Here is a 17,477-nt window from a genome sequence, read left to right on the forward strand (position 1 = left end):
TGGTGTTGGAGAAGACTCTTGAGAGTCCCTGGACTACAAGGAGATCAAACCAGTCAATCCTAAAGGACATCAGTCCTGAATATTCATTGGAAGGACTGATTCTGAAGCTGAAACTCCAATCCTTTGGCCATCTGATGCGAAGAACTGACTCATTGGAAAAGACCCCGATGCTGGGAAAGATTGAAGGCAGGAGAAGAAGGGAATGACAGAGGATGGTATGACTGGATGGCATTACTAATTCAATGGACATGAGTTTGAGTAAACTCTGGGAGTTGGTGATGAGCAGGGAAGCCTGGCATGCTGCAGTCCATGGAGTTGCCAAGAGTCAGACATGACTGACTGACTGAACTGAACTGAACTGAACTGAACCCAGATGTCAACTGCTCAGTTTCTATCTTTTGCAAATTTAAGTAGATTTGTCTCTGACCCCTAACTGTATAGTGATTAGATGTCTAGAGTCCCCATCACTGTTTCCCTACGCACACGCACCATACAACCACTATTTTCCTAGATACACACTACGCAAGAGGTTCATGTGTGCTTCTCTCCTCTCACTCCTAGTCTGCCTGCTATCTTGTTTTGATCACATCAATCTGAGTGTGAGACTCATCCCCATCAACATTTTATCCAAAATCAAACTCATTTAAGCTTTTTTGGGGTTAATAAACCTGACTACAGGATGGAGTTAGGAAGTAAGAGGAAGGATCTTCGCGCTAACTCACAGTCAAGTTCCCATGGTATACTGCTGCTATCTCTGTCTCTTCCTTCCTCATCCTCTCCCCGTCACCCACAAGAGTGACCAGAACACCTTTCCTTTCATATTCAGAACAATTTTGTCTATATGTATGCTCTTTGGAGTTTGAGCTTCTTCCCCAGATAAACTTGTCAAAAGACTTTTTCTTAGCAAAGTCAATTATTGAACACCATCTGGTGAAAATAGCTTTCTCCAACTCCTTAGTTTTGGGATTGTTTTAAAATCATATAACTTGATATATTACATCTTTATTTTAGTACAACCTGGGAGCACTCAATACAAAATAATAAATGTACTTAAACAGAATACAAGTGAGACCTGGAAACAAGATTCCCTGGAAAAAATTAATAAGGCCAAAATAATTCATATTTTAAGTACTTTAAGATTTTTTAAAGTGCTTTCCCCTGTGTATATAAGAATGAAGATCAATCATGCAGCAAGGACAGTGTGTGAAAGTCTGAGGACAGAAATAAGATAGTTTAGCCAATGTCTGAAATGAGGTACATTGCTGCTGCTGCTGCTGCTGCTGCTAAGTCACTTCAGTCGTGTCCGACTCTGTGTGACCCCATAGACGGAAGCCCACCAGGCTCCCCCATCCCTGGGATTCTCCAGGCAAGAACACTGGAGTGGGCTGCCATTTCCTTCTCCAATGTGTAAAAGTGAAAAGTGAAAGTGAAGTCGCTCAGTCGTGTCCGACCCTTAGCGACCCCATGGACTGCAGCCTACCAGGCTCCTCCATCCATGGGATTTTCCAGGCAAGAGTACTGGAGTGGCTTCAGTTCAGTTCAGTTCAGTCGCTCAGTCGTGTCCGACTCTCTGCGACCCCATGAATCACAGCACGCCAGGCCTCCCTGTCCATCACCAACTCCCGGAGTTCACTCAAACTCATGTCCACAGAGTCGGTGATGGCATCCAGCCATCTCATTCTCCGTCGTCCCCTTCTCCTCCCGCCCCCAACCTTTCCCAGCATCAGAGTCTTTTCCAGTGAGTCAACTCGTCGCATGAGGTGGCCAAAGTATTGCAGTTTCAGCTTTAGCATCAGTCCCTCTCTGCAGTTAATTTTCAAAATGGCCTGGAATTGTCACATTGCATCTTCGTAAATAAATTTCATTCTTAGTGACACAATCTTATCTACTAGTAAAATTGTAGCCAGTTCCATAGAAGCACAAAAAGACCAGATTCACTAATATATCTTCATTTTAGCTATGCAAGGGAGGTAAAATCAGGATCTAAGTGAGGTGATAATATGACTTAATTTAAAGTTTGGGTGCAGGGCCTCAGGTTAGTCTCTGAAGCCCTTTGCATAAATTATAAAATCACAAAGCAGCAGCCCCTTAGCTACAAGTCTTGACCAGAGGTGTTTTAGGCACCCCTTCCTCAGGGGTTCTCCCACACACATCAGGGTGCACACTTCTACTCCCTGGGCACAGGCTGAGTGACAGCCCCCACTCCCGTTCTCAGACAGGCTCCCTTATGCCAGGAACAACCTGCAGAGCCTTATAGTACCCCTTAGTAGTGGAGAGAAGAAGTAAGCCACATGAAGCCTTCCCCACCTTCTCTCATTAAAAGTACTGGAAAAAGGGAAGGCAAGTGTTTAACCCTCCAATTCTCCCAAAAGAAAGAGGAAGAAGATAGGGATTAAAACATAGCACATCATACTCATCAATTAGCTCTTGAATTAAAACTCAGAAATTTACTCTCATCCCAAAACTTATTTTTCTGCCTATTTTTTCTTTATCAAACACTAAAAAATATTTGATGTGAATTTTCATAAAAATAATTTCAAAAATGATTAAAATCAGAAAAAATTCTTTAAAATGGTGGCCTCCTGCAAAGTAAATATACAAAAGATAATAATCAAGAGGAAAATACAATAATAGAAAATGTCTTTCATAATATCAAAAAAATGCAGTACAACTCTAAATAAATACATCAAAAATCAGTAACGTGTATAAAAAGAAAACTGCAAATACTTGGCTCTAAACAGGGAAAAAATGAATAGGTAGAGATATCTACCATTTTTCTGGATGTAACAAGTAAATGTTGTAAATCTGTTGTTTCATTCCACATAATTTTATTAGTTTAATGAAAATAAAATAATGATAATAACATCAAAATCTTACATATCCAAATGTTCAGTAATTGGAGAACAAGTGAATTATAATACAGTTAAATTATAGGATATCATATAGATATGTTATGTTAACAATATAAAGCTAAATTTAAATTTTTATTCCAAAATAGAGTGGACTTACATAATTGTTTCCAAACATATTTTGTAATTAAGAAATTAAAAGAAGGAATTTTATAGAAAATTCTATAGTTGCATTCTTTATCAAAATTATAGGAGATTGCACTCATCTCACACACTAGTAAAGTCATGCTCAAAATTCTCCAAGTCAGGCTTCAGCAATATGTGAACCGTGAACTTCCAGATGTTCAAGCAGGTTTTAGAAAAGGCAGAGGAACCAGAGATCAAATTGCCAACATCCTCTGGATCATGGAGAAAGCAAGAGAGTTCCAGAAAAACATCTAAATCTGCTTCATTGACTATGCCAAAGCCTTTGACTGTGTGGATCACAATAAACTGTGGGAACATTCTGAAAGAGATGGGAATACCAGACCACCTGATCTGCTTCTTGAGAAATCTGTATGCAGGTCAGGAAGCAACAGTTAGAACTGTACATGGAACAACAGACTGGTTCCAAATAGGAAAAGGAGTGCGTCAAGGTTGTATATTGTCACCCTGCTTATTTAACTTATATGCAGAGTACATTATGAGGAACCCTGGGCTGGAAGAAGCCCAGGCTGGAATCAAGATTGCCAGGAGAAATATCAATAACCTCAGATATGCATAAGACACCACCTTCATGGCAGAAAGTGAAGAAGAACTAAAAAGCCTCTTGATGAATGTGAAAGAGGAGAGTGAAAAGGTTGACTTGAAGCTCAACATTCAGAAAACAAAGATCATGGCATCTGGTTCTATCACTTCATGGGAAATAGATGGGGAAACAGTAGAAACAGTGTCAGACTTTATTTTTGGGGGCTCCAAAATCACTGCGGATGCTGATTGCAGCCATGAAATTAAAAGACGCTTACTCCTTGGAAGGAACGTTATGATCAATCTAGATAGCATATTAAAAAGCAGAGACATTACTTTGCCAACCAAGGTCCGTCTAGTCAAGGCAATGGTTTTTCCCGTGGTCATGTATGGATGTGAGAGTTGGACTGTGAAGAAAGCTGATCGCCGAAGAATTGATGCTTTTGAACTGTGGTGCTGGAGAAGACTCTTGAGAGTCCCTTGGACTGCAAGGAGATCCAACCAATCCATTCTAAAGGAGATCAATCCTGGGTGTTCATTGGAAGGACTGATGCTAAAGCTGAAGCTCCAATACTTTGGCCACCTCATGCGATGAGTTGACTCACTGGAAAAGAGTCTGCTGCTAGGAAGGATTGGGGGCGGGAGGAGAAGGGGACGACAGAGAATGAGATGGCTGGATGGCATCACCGACTCGATGGACATGAGTTTGAGTAAACTCCGGGAGTTGGTGATGGACAGGGAGGCCTGGCGTGCTGTGATTCATGGGGTCGCAAAGAGTCGGACACGACTGAGCGACTGAACTGAACTGAAATGAACTGAACTGATAGGAGATTTTGTTCTGCTTCCTGAAGTGTTTTACAAATTTATTATGATAAGCTTGCTGTTCATTTTTCTTACCAAAATCTTTTTAAAGTTAATTCAAAAGTCTCAAGCCAACAATGGTAAAGAAGGCTTATTCTTTATGTCTAAATTGACAACATCCATTGGATCATAGAAAAAGCAAGAGAATTCCAGAACAATGTCTACATCTGCTTCATTGACTATACCAAAGCCTTTCACTGTGTGGATCACAGCAAACTTTGGAAAATTCTTCAAGAGATGGGAATACCAGACCACCTTACCTGCCTCCTGAGAAACCTGTATGCAGGTCAAGAAGCAACAGTTAGAACCGAACATGGAACAAAGGACTGGTCAAAACTGGGAAAGGAGTATGTCAAGGCTGCATATTGTCACCCTGCTTATTTAATTTATATGCAGAGTGCATAATATGAAATATTGGGCTGGATGAAGCATAAGCTGAAAATCAAGATTGCCGGGAGAAATATCAATAACCTCAGATATGCAGATGACACCACTCTTCTAGCAGAAAGCGAAGAGGAACTCAAAAGCCTCTTGACGGACCTTTGTTGGCAAAGTAATGTCTCTGCTTTTCAATATGCTATCTAGGCTGGTCATAACTTTCCTTCCAAGGAGCAAGCGTCTTTTAATTGCATGGCTGCAATCAGCATCTGCAGTGATTTTGGAGCCCAAAAAAATAAAGTCTGACAGGGAACGTGCACACTTGGACCTGACCCTGACTACCCTTGATTAGTTCCTAGTCCTTTTTTCAACAGAATTATGGGCTCTCTGCTTCCTCAGTCGGGGGTGTTTTCAACTAATCAAATACCAGTAAATGAAGGATGAATAAGAAACAGCTCGGTCTGGGTCTTGCCTGTGTCCTGGAGCGGGAGTGAGCGGGGCTTCTGAGATCGGAAGGGGCGTGGGGGGCTCCGAGGCGGGGCAGGTTGTTGGGAAGCGAAACCGCGGCCTGGAGGAGGAGCTGCGGCCGCGGGGCGGCTCCGGAGGCCGCGGTGGGGCTCGGTCCGCTGCCTCCTACCGCGGTGCTGGGATGGAGAGCGCAGCTGGAGCTGCAGCCCCAGACCCCACGTGGATCCGCCTCTGGAGCAGCTCCGGCGCCTGGCCGGGGAGCTGCGGCCCCGCTTCCTGGAGCGCGGGGTGAGCTGCCGGAGCGCGGACGGGCGCCCGCAGCGCCGGGCTTGGGTGGGAAGGGGCCAGGCCTTGGCGGCCGCGGCGGCGGCCCGGGCGGAGGAGGTGGGGCCGGGAGGTCGTTCCACCTACCTGTGCTCTGTCGTTTGTCGCCGCCCGGCCCACACCGCGCACCCACTAGTCGGCGAAGCGCAGGAAACCACCAAGGAGTCAGATCGGGAGGCCTTTTGGAGAAGACTCAGCGAGTGCCTCTCCGGTTGGAGCCTGCTGTCTCTCATCTCTTCCCGCCTCCTTTCCTTCCTGCTCCCCCCGCCCCAGCCTCTCTGCGGGGATACTCCTGCTTACCCATCCTTGGTACCTCCGAGGTTGAAATAGAAAACACTGATTTTTGGAGTTGTGTTTGAGACGTCTCAGCGGGCATGGGTGGAGAGGGAACGCATCATCTTCACAGGCCTTGCAGCCGTTGCAGCCTTGTCCTTTTGGCACTAACATAGTGGCTCTTGCCACCTGCTGTGTCACCCCCCCCAGATGAGGCAGCTGTGACAGTGTCAAGGGAAGCCACGACTCTGACCATAGCCTTCTCTCGACTTCCACTGCCATCTCCACAGGTGGGCTTCACTTTTCTAGAATTCTTGTGCTGCTTCAGTATTCCTTAGGAAGCCTCTCATTTTCTTTCCACCTTTTTCACTCAAATCTGGGGATTTAATTTCCTCAATCTGTCGAGTAAGATGAAGTTTCTCAAACCACAGGATTGTTCTGAAGATCAGCTTGTCAAATGCAGTAGTTGTCATGGGGTAGATGGCTCTTCTGAATATTGATTCATTCTGCGGTTCATCCTGGCTATTGCCTTGCTGACATTTTCAAAAGTACTTTCTGTTTGCTAAGTGTTTTCACATACATGATCCCTTTCTGACAGATGAACAGGCAGGCTCAGAGGCTCAGTTTAAAGTAGATAAGTAGTGGAGCTAGGACTTAAATGAGGTTCTGTCTGATGTTTGAGCTCTACCTTTTCTATTATACTACATAATACTCGTTTGTACTGAATTATTTTTATACTTAATTTTAATAATGTAGACAGTATAAGGTTCAGAAGATATCAAAGTTAAATGTGCTAAACAGTTTATATCTCCTGTCTCTGGTTCCTTTGGTATTATTCCATATATATGCTATGCATATTCACACTTAAATGCATATGGTTTCTTCTTTTTACACATGTGATTAAGAGTTTCTGTTGAGAAATCAGCTGGTAGCCTTATGGGCGTTCTCTTGTATGTTATTTGTCACTTTTCCCTTGTTGTTTTTCATATTTTATCTTTGTGTTTAAATTTTGTCAGTTTGATTACTCTGTACATGCTCAGGACAGTGGTTTTTTCATTCGTAGATGAAAAATTAGAATATGGCTTTATATGAATTATATATATTTGAATCACGATTGCTTTCTTAGGATCTCAGCACATTAATTCTGCCAAAGAATGGGTGTTTTTGTTTTTGTTTTTTAAATTGCAGTCCATACAAAGTGGTGTTTTTACAAAATTATATGTTTGGATGTTGAAACAATGTCAAATTGGCATAAAAGTTTCTAAGTATTCTCGATCTTTGTACCTATCCATCTCAGACTGGTAACAGATCATTCATGGACTGGCTCCAATCTCGTAGATCACATTTTGCGTAGCCCTGGCTTGGAATTTAGCAGAGCAGTGAGGACAAGGAAGATAAGGGAAAGCCAGTGACTGCCTCAAAGGAAAATAGTCAGCACTGAGCATTGTAAAGTCCATTCTAATTTCCTTTAGGTATACTGAGATTCTGTTAGAGACAGACAGACAGAGACAGACACAAGAGGCAGAGAGACAGACAGCTGGTTAATGGTCTAAGATGGAGCTGACAACTTTTCTGTAACGGGCCAAATAGTAAACATGCCAGGCTTTGCAGTCCAGCTACTCCACTCTGCCTCTGTAGTGCGAATACGATTATAGACAACATGTAAACGCATGATTGTGGCTGTGTCCCAGAAACATTTTATTTGCAAAAACTGGCAGTGAGCTGGATTGGGCCCTTGGGCCCTAGTTTGCCAACTCCTGGTCTAAGATACGGTGAATACCTCAAAGCCAATCACAGATATCTTGGGATATAGATTATCAGGGATGTTTTTCCTAGTTTCTTCATGTCTTACTGAGTTTCTGCTCAGTATCTGGTATCCAGCTAACTCCTCCCTGGTATGTGATGAGAACGGCACAGGGCCTGATGCATAAAAGGACTTCAGAAAATGTTTGATGATGCTGTACAGATGTCTGCTGTTTTCCCCTGTAGATGGATTGACCACATTGATCTAATCCATTTCTTTTTTCTTTGTGAAATTGGCTTATCTTCTCATAGGAAACCCAGGGGTTCTGTGAACAAGTGCATGCTGCCATCAAGGCAATTATTGCAGTGTACTATTTGTTTCCCAAGGATCAGGGTAAGCCACTCCATACACATAAGTATTCAGTTTATGGGGTAGATCTTTGCTAATGTGACAGCTTATGTCCTGAGAATTTTACCTTTTCCTCAATTTGAGTATGTAATGTAACGTCAAGGTTGTATATTGTCACCTTGCTTATTTAACTTATATGCAGAGTACATCATGAGGAACGCTGGGCTGGAAGAAGCACAAGCTGGAGTCAAGATTGCTGGGAGAAATATCAATAACCTCAGATATGCAGATGACACTACCCTTATGGCAGAAAGTGAAGAGGAACTCAAAAGCCTCTTGAGGAAAGTGAAAGAGGAGAGTGAAAAGGTTGGTTTGAAGCTCAACATTCAGAAAACAAAGATCATGGCATCTGGTCCCATCACTTCATGGGAAATAGATGGAAAAACAGTGGAAACAGTGTCAGACTTTGTTTTTTTGGGCTCCAAAATCACTGCAGATGCTGATTGCAGCCATGAAATTAAAAGACGCTTGCTCCTTGGAAGGAAAGTTATGACCAACCTTGATAGTATATTAAAAAGCAGAGACATTACTTTGCCAACCAAGGTCCGTCTAGTCAAGGCAATGGTTTTTCCCGTGGTCATGTATGGTTGTGAGAGTTGGACTGTGAAGAAGGCTGATCGCCGAAGAATCGATGCTTTTGAACTGTGGTGTTGGAGAAGACTCTTGAGAGTCCCTTATACTGCAAGGAGATCCAACCAGTCCATTCTAAAGGAGATCAATCCTGGATGTTCATTGGAGGGACTGATGCTAAAGCTGAAACTGCAATACTTTGGCCACCTCATGCGACGAGTTGACTCACTGGAAAAGACTCTGATGCTGGGAAAGGTTGGGGGCGGGAGGAGAAGGGGACGACGGAGAATGAGATGGCTGGATGGCATCACCGACTCTGTGGACATGAGTTTGAGTGTACTCCGGGAGTTGGTGATGGACAGGGAGGCCTGGCGTGCTGTGATTCATGGGGTCGCGGAGAGTCGGACACGACTGAGCGACTGAACTGAACTGAACTGAACTGAATGTAACTTTCTCCCATTAAATGCAGTCAAAGGTAGTTATATAAGTGACCTCTGTAAGTAAGCCTTTGTGCTAAAGTTCAGATCCTGTGTTCTCATGTCCCCTGCCTTACGTCTTTAATTCTCACTGGCTTCTCTGTCTCTAACTCATTATAATCACCACAGATACTGCTTGGTTATCAGGGCCATCCCCAGGCTCCTCCTCCTCATCACATGCTGTTTCTGAGCTCCCTTATAGGTTAAGTAGCCTCCAGCTCTGCTTGCATATTCGTGTCTTGATTATTATCAGGTTACAATTATAGATGAAGACATGTCTCATGGATCTTCAGGGTTAACTCATGTGGTTTAAACTTGAAGTGTTTGATCCACAAACGTCAAGAAGTCACTGTTTCTTTAAAACTTTGTGATTTTTCTGTTCTGGCTGGGCCGGGTCTTGGTTGTGGCAGGGGCGCTCTTCAGCCTTCGCCGTGGCTCGCAGGGTCTTCAGTCGCAGCGTGTGAACTCCTCAGCTGTGGCGTGTCAGATCTAGTTACCTGACCAGAGATTGCCTGCATTGGCAGCGTAGAGTCTTAGCCACTGGACCCCCAGGAAAGAAACTACTCTTTAATGAGTGAATACGTGCTGTCATGGAACAGTTTTGTTCCAGATCTCTTTTGGAGAATACCACTAAGGAGTGGTGGGAGGAGCAAGCAAATGACATGGGGATATACATGAGGCCTGGGTTTTGTGTTGGCACTGCAGTTAAAGCACGTGGGTGCACATCACCTCAAATTCTGTAGGGCTTAGATTCTCGGGAAGACTTTCCAGACTTCTGGAAAGAGGAATAGGCTGCTTAGTCTTTGGGTCTGGCTACAGGTATCACCCTGCGAAAGCTGGTGCGGAGCGCCACTCTGGACATCGTGGATGACACGGCTCAGCTTGTGGAAGCACTTTACATCAATCCAGCTTAGAGTAGTGATGCCATAGCTGGAGTTATTGGGTAATGGGGTTCTTTGGTTCTGGGAGGAGGGGAAAGTCGTTTTAACAGCAAAGTTACTGATAACTGAGATTAATGACCAGCAGGAAGGACCTTGGTAGGAAACAGGAACCCAGTTATTGATATAACCTTATTGATGGCTTTCAGCAGCCCTGAGAACCTGATTTCCTATAACAGTGTCTGGGATGCGTGCCAACGTGTCCCTCAGATCCCAAAAGGTGGGTGAGAGTGGAAAGTAGACATGGGTTCTGCTGGCCAAAGCTGACAGACCTTACATCTAACTGCCGGTTTTATAGTATGTGTGTATCTTTACTTCCGTAAAGAACTTAGTGAAACAGGTCTAGTTTATCGCCGACATGAAATGATAGGTGCTAATTCTTGTTGCCAGTCTTTTTAGTTCACATAACTTTTAGACTCAAACACCTCTGGCTGTGGCTCTGTCTCTTGTTGAACAGATGTGGTTTCCTCTTCTGGTCCTGCCTCAGGGGCAGTATTCTGGGGACACTGAAGCAGTTACGGGGTAGAGCCTGCTAGGCCGAGGGCAGTGGTCATGCCAGGGCACGACGCTGAGAACCAGCATGTGACTGTTGTAGTTCTTCCTATGGTGAATGACAGAAAGCTTTTTACCCCCCTGTCTGGGCACCCAGAGGATGTATATGAGAAGAATTGTACATTCAACTGCTGCCCTTGTTTACTGTCCTTGGCACTCCCTTCAGATGAGCACACTGTTGCTTTTTGCAGACTCAAGAGAATTGTTGGGATTCTCCACTAACTGGTGCTTCTGATTCTTCACTCATAGATAACAAAGCTGCAGCCCTTTCAGTGCTGACAGAGAGTGGATCTTGTGAAGGATGCACATGAGGAGGTGGAGCAGGTGAGAGGACCTCTGTCTTTGATGGTCATTGGAAGGCCACTCTGTGTCTAGTAGATGAGAACTGGTTATAGAGAGAGAAGATGTGTCAAGCATGGACCACATGGGTCCCCCCTCACTCCCATCCTCCATCTCCCGTCTCCCCCACCCCACGTGGGGGTGCGATTTGTACCATTCCTCTCTGCTCCATTGCTGCACTAGGAGAGTTAGAACAGCATGTGTGAGGTGATTCAGCTCTGTAGCCGTTTAGGGAAATAGCTGGCTGAAGTTTGGGAACAACCCAGACATGATGCTGAAAGTATTAATACTTGTGTTTTTTTTCTGGCACTCACATATATCATATTGTATCTTAGGCTGTGGAAGAATGTGACCCTTCCTGTGGCCTCTTGAATGACATTGAGGAGGACAGCTCTGACAGCCGTGTTGATGAGGAGGATATATTGGGATGTCCAAACAGTCGGGACTCATATTGGTCAGAGGAAGACCAGGAGCTCATAATCCCATGCCTTGCACTGGTGAGAGCATCCAAAGCCTGCCTGAAGAAAACCCGGCTCTCAGTGGCGGAGAACGGGAAGAAGGGTCAGGTGGCCCAGCTGGATGACATTGTGGACATTTCTGATGAGATCAGCCCTAGGTAGGTGTGACCTCCACTCAAAACCTCCCAGCAGCAGCATTCTGATCTCAACTTGTGCCGTCACCTGAAGGTTTTTCCCCATCTTTTTGTTTTGAAAGTTTTCAAACCTGTTCAGTTCAGTTCAGTTCAATCGCTTACTCGTGTCCGACTCTCCGCGACCCCGTGAATCACAGCACGCCAGGCCTCCCTGTCCATCACCAACTCCCGGAGTTCACTCAGACTCATGTCCACAGAGTCGGTGATGCCATCCAGCCATCTCATTCTCGGTCGTCCCCTTCTCCTCCCGCCCCCAACCTTTCCCAGCATCAGAGTCTTTTCCAGTGAGTCAACTTGTTGCATGAGGTGGCCAGAGTATTGCAGTTTCAGCTTTAGCATCAGTCCTTCCAATGAACACCCAGGATTGATCTCCTTTAGAATGGACTGGTTGGATCTCCTTGCAGTCCAAGGGACTGTCAAGAGTCTTCTCCAAGACCACAGTTCAAAAGCATCAATTCTTCGGCAATCAGCTTTCTTCACAGAAGGGTTAAAAAGTATTGTAGTGAGCACCTGTACTTCTGTCTAGGTTCACCTGTTGTTCACTTTTTTTCCTGTATTGGTTTATTTCTGTGTAATTAGATGTACCTTTTTAAAAACCGAAATCGATGTGCTGTTTTTATCCCTGAAGCATTCGTGAGTAAGTTGCAGACATAAGTGACGTTTTCCCCAAATATTTCAGCATGTATTTCCTAAGAACAAACAGTTTTAGTATTACATTTCAGAAATTTACATTGAATATGTGTTTGTGTGTGTTAGTCGCTTAGTCGTGTTCTGCTCTTTGCAACCCCGTGGACTGTAGCCTGCCAGGCGCCTCTGTCCATGGAATTCTCCAGGCAAGAATGCTGGAGTGGTTTGCCATTCCCTGATGATAAAGGTTATACTGAATATAATAATATTTATTATCTAATATTCACATTTCCCAAATTGTCTCTAAAACGTCTTCTATAGCATTTTTGTTTGTTTGTTTAATTCAGGGTTCTGTCAAGGGGTCATACTGCATTTGGTTGTCTTCTCTCTGGCATCTTGCAACTAAAGCAGTCCCTGTCCTTTTTTAGCTTTTTTTGTCATTGACATTTAAAAATTTTGTAAATTTTCTTGACATTTTTAAAGAATCCAAGTCAGTTGCATTGTAAAATATCCAGCAATCTGGATTCGTGTGGTTGTTTTCTCATAATTATATTCGGGTTAAACATTTTTGGCAAGAATATCACTTGGTTGAGTGTTTCATGCTTTTCACTGCATCACATCGGAAAGGCACATGGTATTAGTTTGTCCTCTTTTTGGTGCTACAGCACTAACTTGATTGCTTGATTAAAGTGGTGCCTCCTTTAATGGCATTCAGGGATGAACCCTGCCTATATCGGTTATTAAACTTATGGTTTCAGATCCCAAAATTTTTAACTGAATTAATAATATCCCATCCTACTGGCCAAGGGAGTTCCCCCCACCCTCAACTTCTTAGTAAAACAGGGTATGTATGTGTTCCATAAATACCAGTTGAATTGGTTATTTATTGGTTGCCCAGAATAAGGAACTGACGCATTTCTGGGAATTATTTCCTCACTCGTTGCATTCTTAGTTGTATCCTGGAGACCACCTAGTTGAGCTTTGTTCCTTCTTGGTTAATGGTTATTTTTTCTTTCTCCCTTTAGTGTGGATGATTTGGCTCTGAGCATTTACCCACCTGTGTGCCCTTTGACTGTGCGAAACAATGTTAAGTACTAGCTTTGAGGGAATAGCTGCAGACCTAATTGGTAGAATTTCAGGAATCACTGGTATTTTCTTAAACTGTGGGGAATATGTTTGTTTGTTACACTTGGATGCAAGTACAATAGTAATGTCACAATGTGTTTGTGCCTGATAAATAGTTGTTGAATTTGAATTCTGATAGCAGTGAACTCTGATAGTACTCTCTCTTCCATAACCACTTGGGTAATCGTTTAGAAAAACCCAAAGACCTTAGAGGGGCTTCCTAGGTGGTGCTAGTGGTAAAGAACGCACCTGCCAATGTGGGAGACGTAAGAGACATGGTTTGATCCCTAGGTCAGCAGGATCTTTTGGAAGAGGGCATGGCAACCCACTCCAGGATTCTTGCCTGGAGAATCCCATGGATGGAGAAGCCTGGTGGGCCACAGTCTATAGGTTCACAAAGAGTCAGACACAGCTGAAGTGACTTAGTATGCACGCACCCAAAGACCTTAGATAACCATGCCTTGAGAGAAATTAGTACAGTGCTTTAGGATTCTTTCACCGTGAAGTTACAAGTTTCTTATTTCCAGTATTGGCCAAAATAGGTGAATAGTCTAATAGAGAATACTCTAATTTAAAATATTAGAATATGTTTAATATCTAATTCTATATCTATTCTCTATTCTAATATCGACATATTATGTGATTTAACCGTGAGTGGTCATGAAGGGTTAAGCTCTTTATAAAAATCTGATTTTATTGCTTTCTTTGAACTCCTAGGTCCTGTGCTAGAGTTCTGTTCTCTTATTTTTTATAAACTTTAAGTTATTATGTCTCATAGGAAAGAAAAATAAATTGTGGATAGCTTATATTTTACCATCAGATGTATCAGTTCTAATAATATTTGGTAAATTTGTAGAAATTATTAATAGAGTCATCAAATGTATCTTCACAATGTGGAAACACCTTGGAGTAGAATTAGGATCCTTTTGGACATTAACTTTTTTTTCCACATTCACTTTTTAAAAATTGACTTCTGAAGAAATAAACATCCTTAGTAATACGCCATGTCAGTTGCCTAAAAGCAGTTTTAAGGAATGCATGGTATGTTGGTAGGATACATACATCCTCATGTTACCTTGTTATTGGTATTCTTAAAATTTTAAGTTTTTTAAAAAAACCCAGTTGTTTCTGCTGTATATATCCTGAACTATCAGCAGTTAGGACAAATTTAGGTTATATTTTTCCTTTTTTGTTTTCTTTAAAAAAATTTTAAATATAAAAAAGCTTATAAAGATACTATGGCAGCAGTATTAATAAGATTTTGCTAAATAGAAAAGAGTCCATGATCTGGCCACCTAATCAACATTTTTATTTTTGACTGTTTCCTCCAAGGTTTTTTTTTTTTAATGCCTTCTTATTACTTGAGTATTAAAATATTGTAATATTTTAACTCTCCTTCCTTTTTTCTCACTTTCACTTTTAAAAAATTGACTTCTTGTCCCACCTCTGCTGATAGTTCAGGATATGTATAGCAGAAACAACTGTTTTTGTTTTTTTTAACTTACAGAATTTTAAGAATACCAGTGACAAAATAACGTGAGGATGTATGAATGCTACCAATGTGCATTCCTAAAATTGTTTCTAGGGTAATTGGCATGGCGAAATGCTAAAGATGTTTATTTCTTCAGTCCGTTTTTAAAAAGTGAATGTGAAAAAAAAAGGGGAAGAGAGCTAAAGTATTAAATATTTTAATATTCAAGTAAAATATTTTTAGCTTTACTCCCCCCCCTCCCCTTTTTCCTCCTTTCCTTTTTTTTCCCCTAAGTATCTGTTTTATTTGTTTGGCTGTGCTGAGTTTTAGCTATTCCCCGAAGTATCTTTGGTCTTTGTTGTGGCATGCAGGATCTTTTAGTTGTGGCCTGGGGGGTCTACTTCCCTGACCAGTGGTTGAACCCAGGCCCCCTGCACTGGGAGCTCAGAGACCCAGCCACTGGACCTCCAGGGAAGTCCCCTATCCTTTCCTTTTTGTGATAGGGCTCAGAGTGAGTAACTTCTCTTGTTTCTTTTTTTTTCTAGTCTGCAAAACTTGTATCCGTTTTAAAGAAGGCACTGGAAATAACAAAGTGAGTATGAAGACTTATCCTGAAATAGCTTTTTGAGAATAAGCCTGAACAGCCATTCTCAACTCCCAAACCCCCATCTCGAAGCGTCGAGAGTGAATGTGGTATTTTCTCTCAGCTTTGCTTATGGAGCAGCTGAGACCCTTGCCCTCTTTTACTGTAGTTTTCCCTGTGTCCCCTTTTGAGGATAGGTCTTTCCCTTGACAGTGTAATAAATTTAACTTCTCTTTTCCCCATTGCATTTGCAGAGCAAGTCATGTGACCCCACAGCCAGAAGATAATTGGATTCCTTTACTCATTAATGCTGTTGACCATTGCATGAACAGAATCAAAGAACTCACTCAGAATGAAGTTGAATCATGAATTTTAATCATGGTTCATTTGAACTCTCTTCTCTTTCTTACTGTTACAGCCAAGCTCTGATGTCTGCTTTGAGAATAGAGCTAGGATGCTTTCTGGATTAGAAGGGAGTATCTGTACTTACTAAGAGACACAATTACCAAAGTTTGGTGATTAGGCCAAACTGGCAATTATTTATAAACCATATGAGTATATTTTTCTGTGCTAGATACAAAAGACAATTACATGAGTTTTTGTGATTGAGTTGCCTCTCAGAGATCCCTGGGGAAGCTGCAGTATTCCCTGTTCAATAAAATGTGTCATTGTCAAAGGTATATTTTAGCATGTTGCTGAATATTATTCTTACCAGCATGTTCTTTTGAATGTTCTTCCAGTTTGTTCCATTACTGTATTGTTATTGAAGGGCTTCCCCAGTGGCTCAGCAGTAAAGAAGCTGCCTGCAATGCAGGAGACACAGGAGACAAGGTGCACTCCCTGGGTTGGGAAGATCTACTGGAGAAGGAAATGGCAGCCCACTCCAGTATTCCTGCCTGAAAAATTCCATGGACAGAAGAGCCTCACAGCTGAGCACACAAGAGAGAGTTCTGTTGGTGTTGAGCTTGTGAAAATTATTAAGTGTGTTAGTCGCTCAGTCATGTCTGACTCTTTGTGACCCTGTAGACTGTAGCCTGCCAGGCTCCTCTGTCTTAGCGATTTTCTAGGCAAGAATACTGGAGTGATTTGCCATTTCCTTTTCCAGGGGATCTTCCCAACCCAGAGATCAAACCCGAGTCTCCTGTCTCCTGCATTGGCAGGCAGTTTCTTTACTGCTAGTGCCACCTGGGAAGCTGGAAAATCAATAAAGTGAAAGCTTATTTAAAATGGAGTCGAGAGGCCAGAAGGAGGAGCTCTCACACAGTATTACTCTAGGTCTATAACAGGAAGGATTGTCAGTTATAGACAGGACTGGTGTACATTTTATCTCCTCCAGGAAATTGACCCTAGCTACGAAGCTAATGAGAACCCCTCATCACCCTGAACTCTCGCTTTCCTCCATGAAATTTTGTTCCAAACAACTGCTCCCAACTTCCTCCCTTTGCTTCCTTCCTTTGTGGAACTTGGCTGTGGTTTTTACTGTCGCTGGCTTGACCCTAATTGCAGTTGTTTGTTGTTCCCAAATAAACCCGTTTTGCTGGTAAAATAACTGGCTGTTTCATATTTTAGGTCAACAAGCTCAGTTGTTAGGTGTGTTCACTGTATTGAACAGACTTATTTTCCTTATACATATTTATATTGTTCTCTGTTTTGTATTGCCTGTCCCCAAATGTAAGTACAAAATTTTTATAAATCAAAAAATTTTGAATGTATAAGATTATAGGGTTTATGTAGTATTAAGGGCCTCTTCAGTTAATCCTTTTGCAAAACCATCACCGGTTAATTATATTTTTGCATCAGTCTGGAAGATCACATATTGGAAAGCAAGGTAAACCTGGAAAGTACATCTTAGAAAGCAGGGTATACAGTGCTGTACCTGACTAGGCCTCATGCCTGTCCTACAGGTCTCCGCACTTCTTCTGGGCGTCCTTTGTCTTGTGTAGATGTTCTTCATCACATCAGCCCATCTGACATCCCCATGGTCTCTCTAGGTGCACTCAGCAACAGTCGCTGTCCTGTTTTTTATTCCCACCACCCGTTCTTTTTTGTTATGTTCACTAATTTGTTATATTTTTTAGATTCCACATGTAAATGATATCATACAGTGTTTATC

The 17,477-nt window shown here is 42.5% G+C and overlaps 1 protein-coding gene across 1 annotated transcript; it reads left to right on the plus strand.

Moving 5' to 3' along the window:
- The first annotated feature begins 5,192 nt into the window (after positions 1-5,192).
- LOC148776895 (cyclin-D1-binding protein 1-like) lies at positions 5,193-17,418 on the plus strand. The gene is made up of 6 exons (XM_088840247.1): positions 5,193-5,243; positions 5,331-5,570; positions 11,242-11,522; positions 13,211-13,271; positions 15,327-15,373; positions 15,619-17,418. The coding sequence occupies exons 1-6, from the start codon at positions 5,193-5,195 to the stop codon at positions 15,731-15,733; spliced, it is 795 nt and encodes a 264-aa protein (XP_088696373.1). The 3' UTR covers positions 15,734-17,418.
- The last annotated feature ends 59 nt before the right edge of the window (positions 17,419-17,477 follow it).

This window comes from Moschus berezovskii, chromosome 9, assembly GCF_049115385.1.
Source record: "Moschus berezovskii isolate FMDL1 chromosome 9, NW_MosBer_1.0, whole genome shotgun sequence".
Lineage (NCBI taxonomy): Eukaryota > Metazoa > Chordata > Mammalia > Artiodactyla > Moschidae > Moschus > Moschus berezovskii.

Coding starts and splice junctions, on each gene's coding strand:
- LOC148776895 (XM_088840247.1), top strand. CDS start 5,193: ATGGGCTCTCTGCTTCCTCAGTCGGGGGTGTTTTCAACTAATCAAATA. Junction 5,571..11,241: donor CCCGCTTCCTGGAGCGCGGG/GTGAGCTGCCGG, acceptor ATTGTATCTTAG/GCTGTGGAAGAATGTGACCC. Junction 11,523..13,210: donor TCTGATGAGATCAGCCCTAG/GTAGGTGTGACC, acceptor TTCTCCCTTTAG/TGTGGATGATTTGGCTCTGA.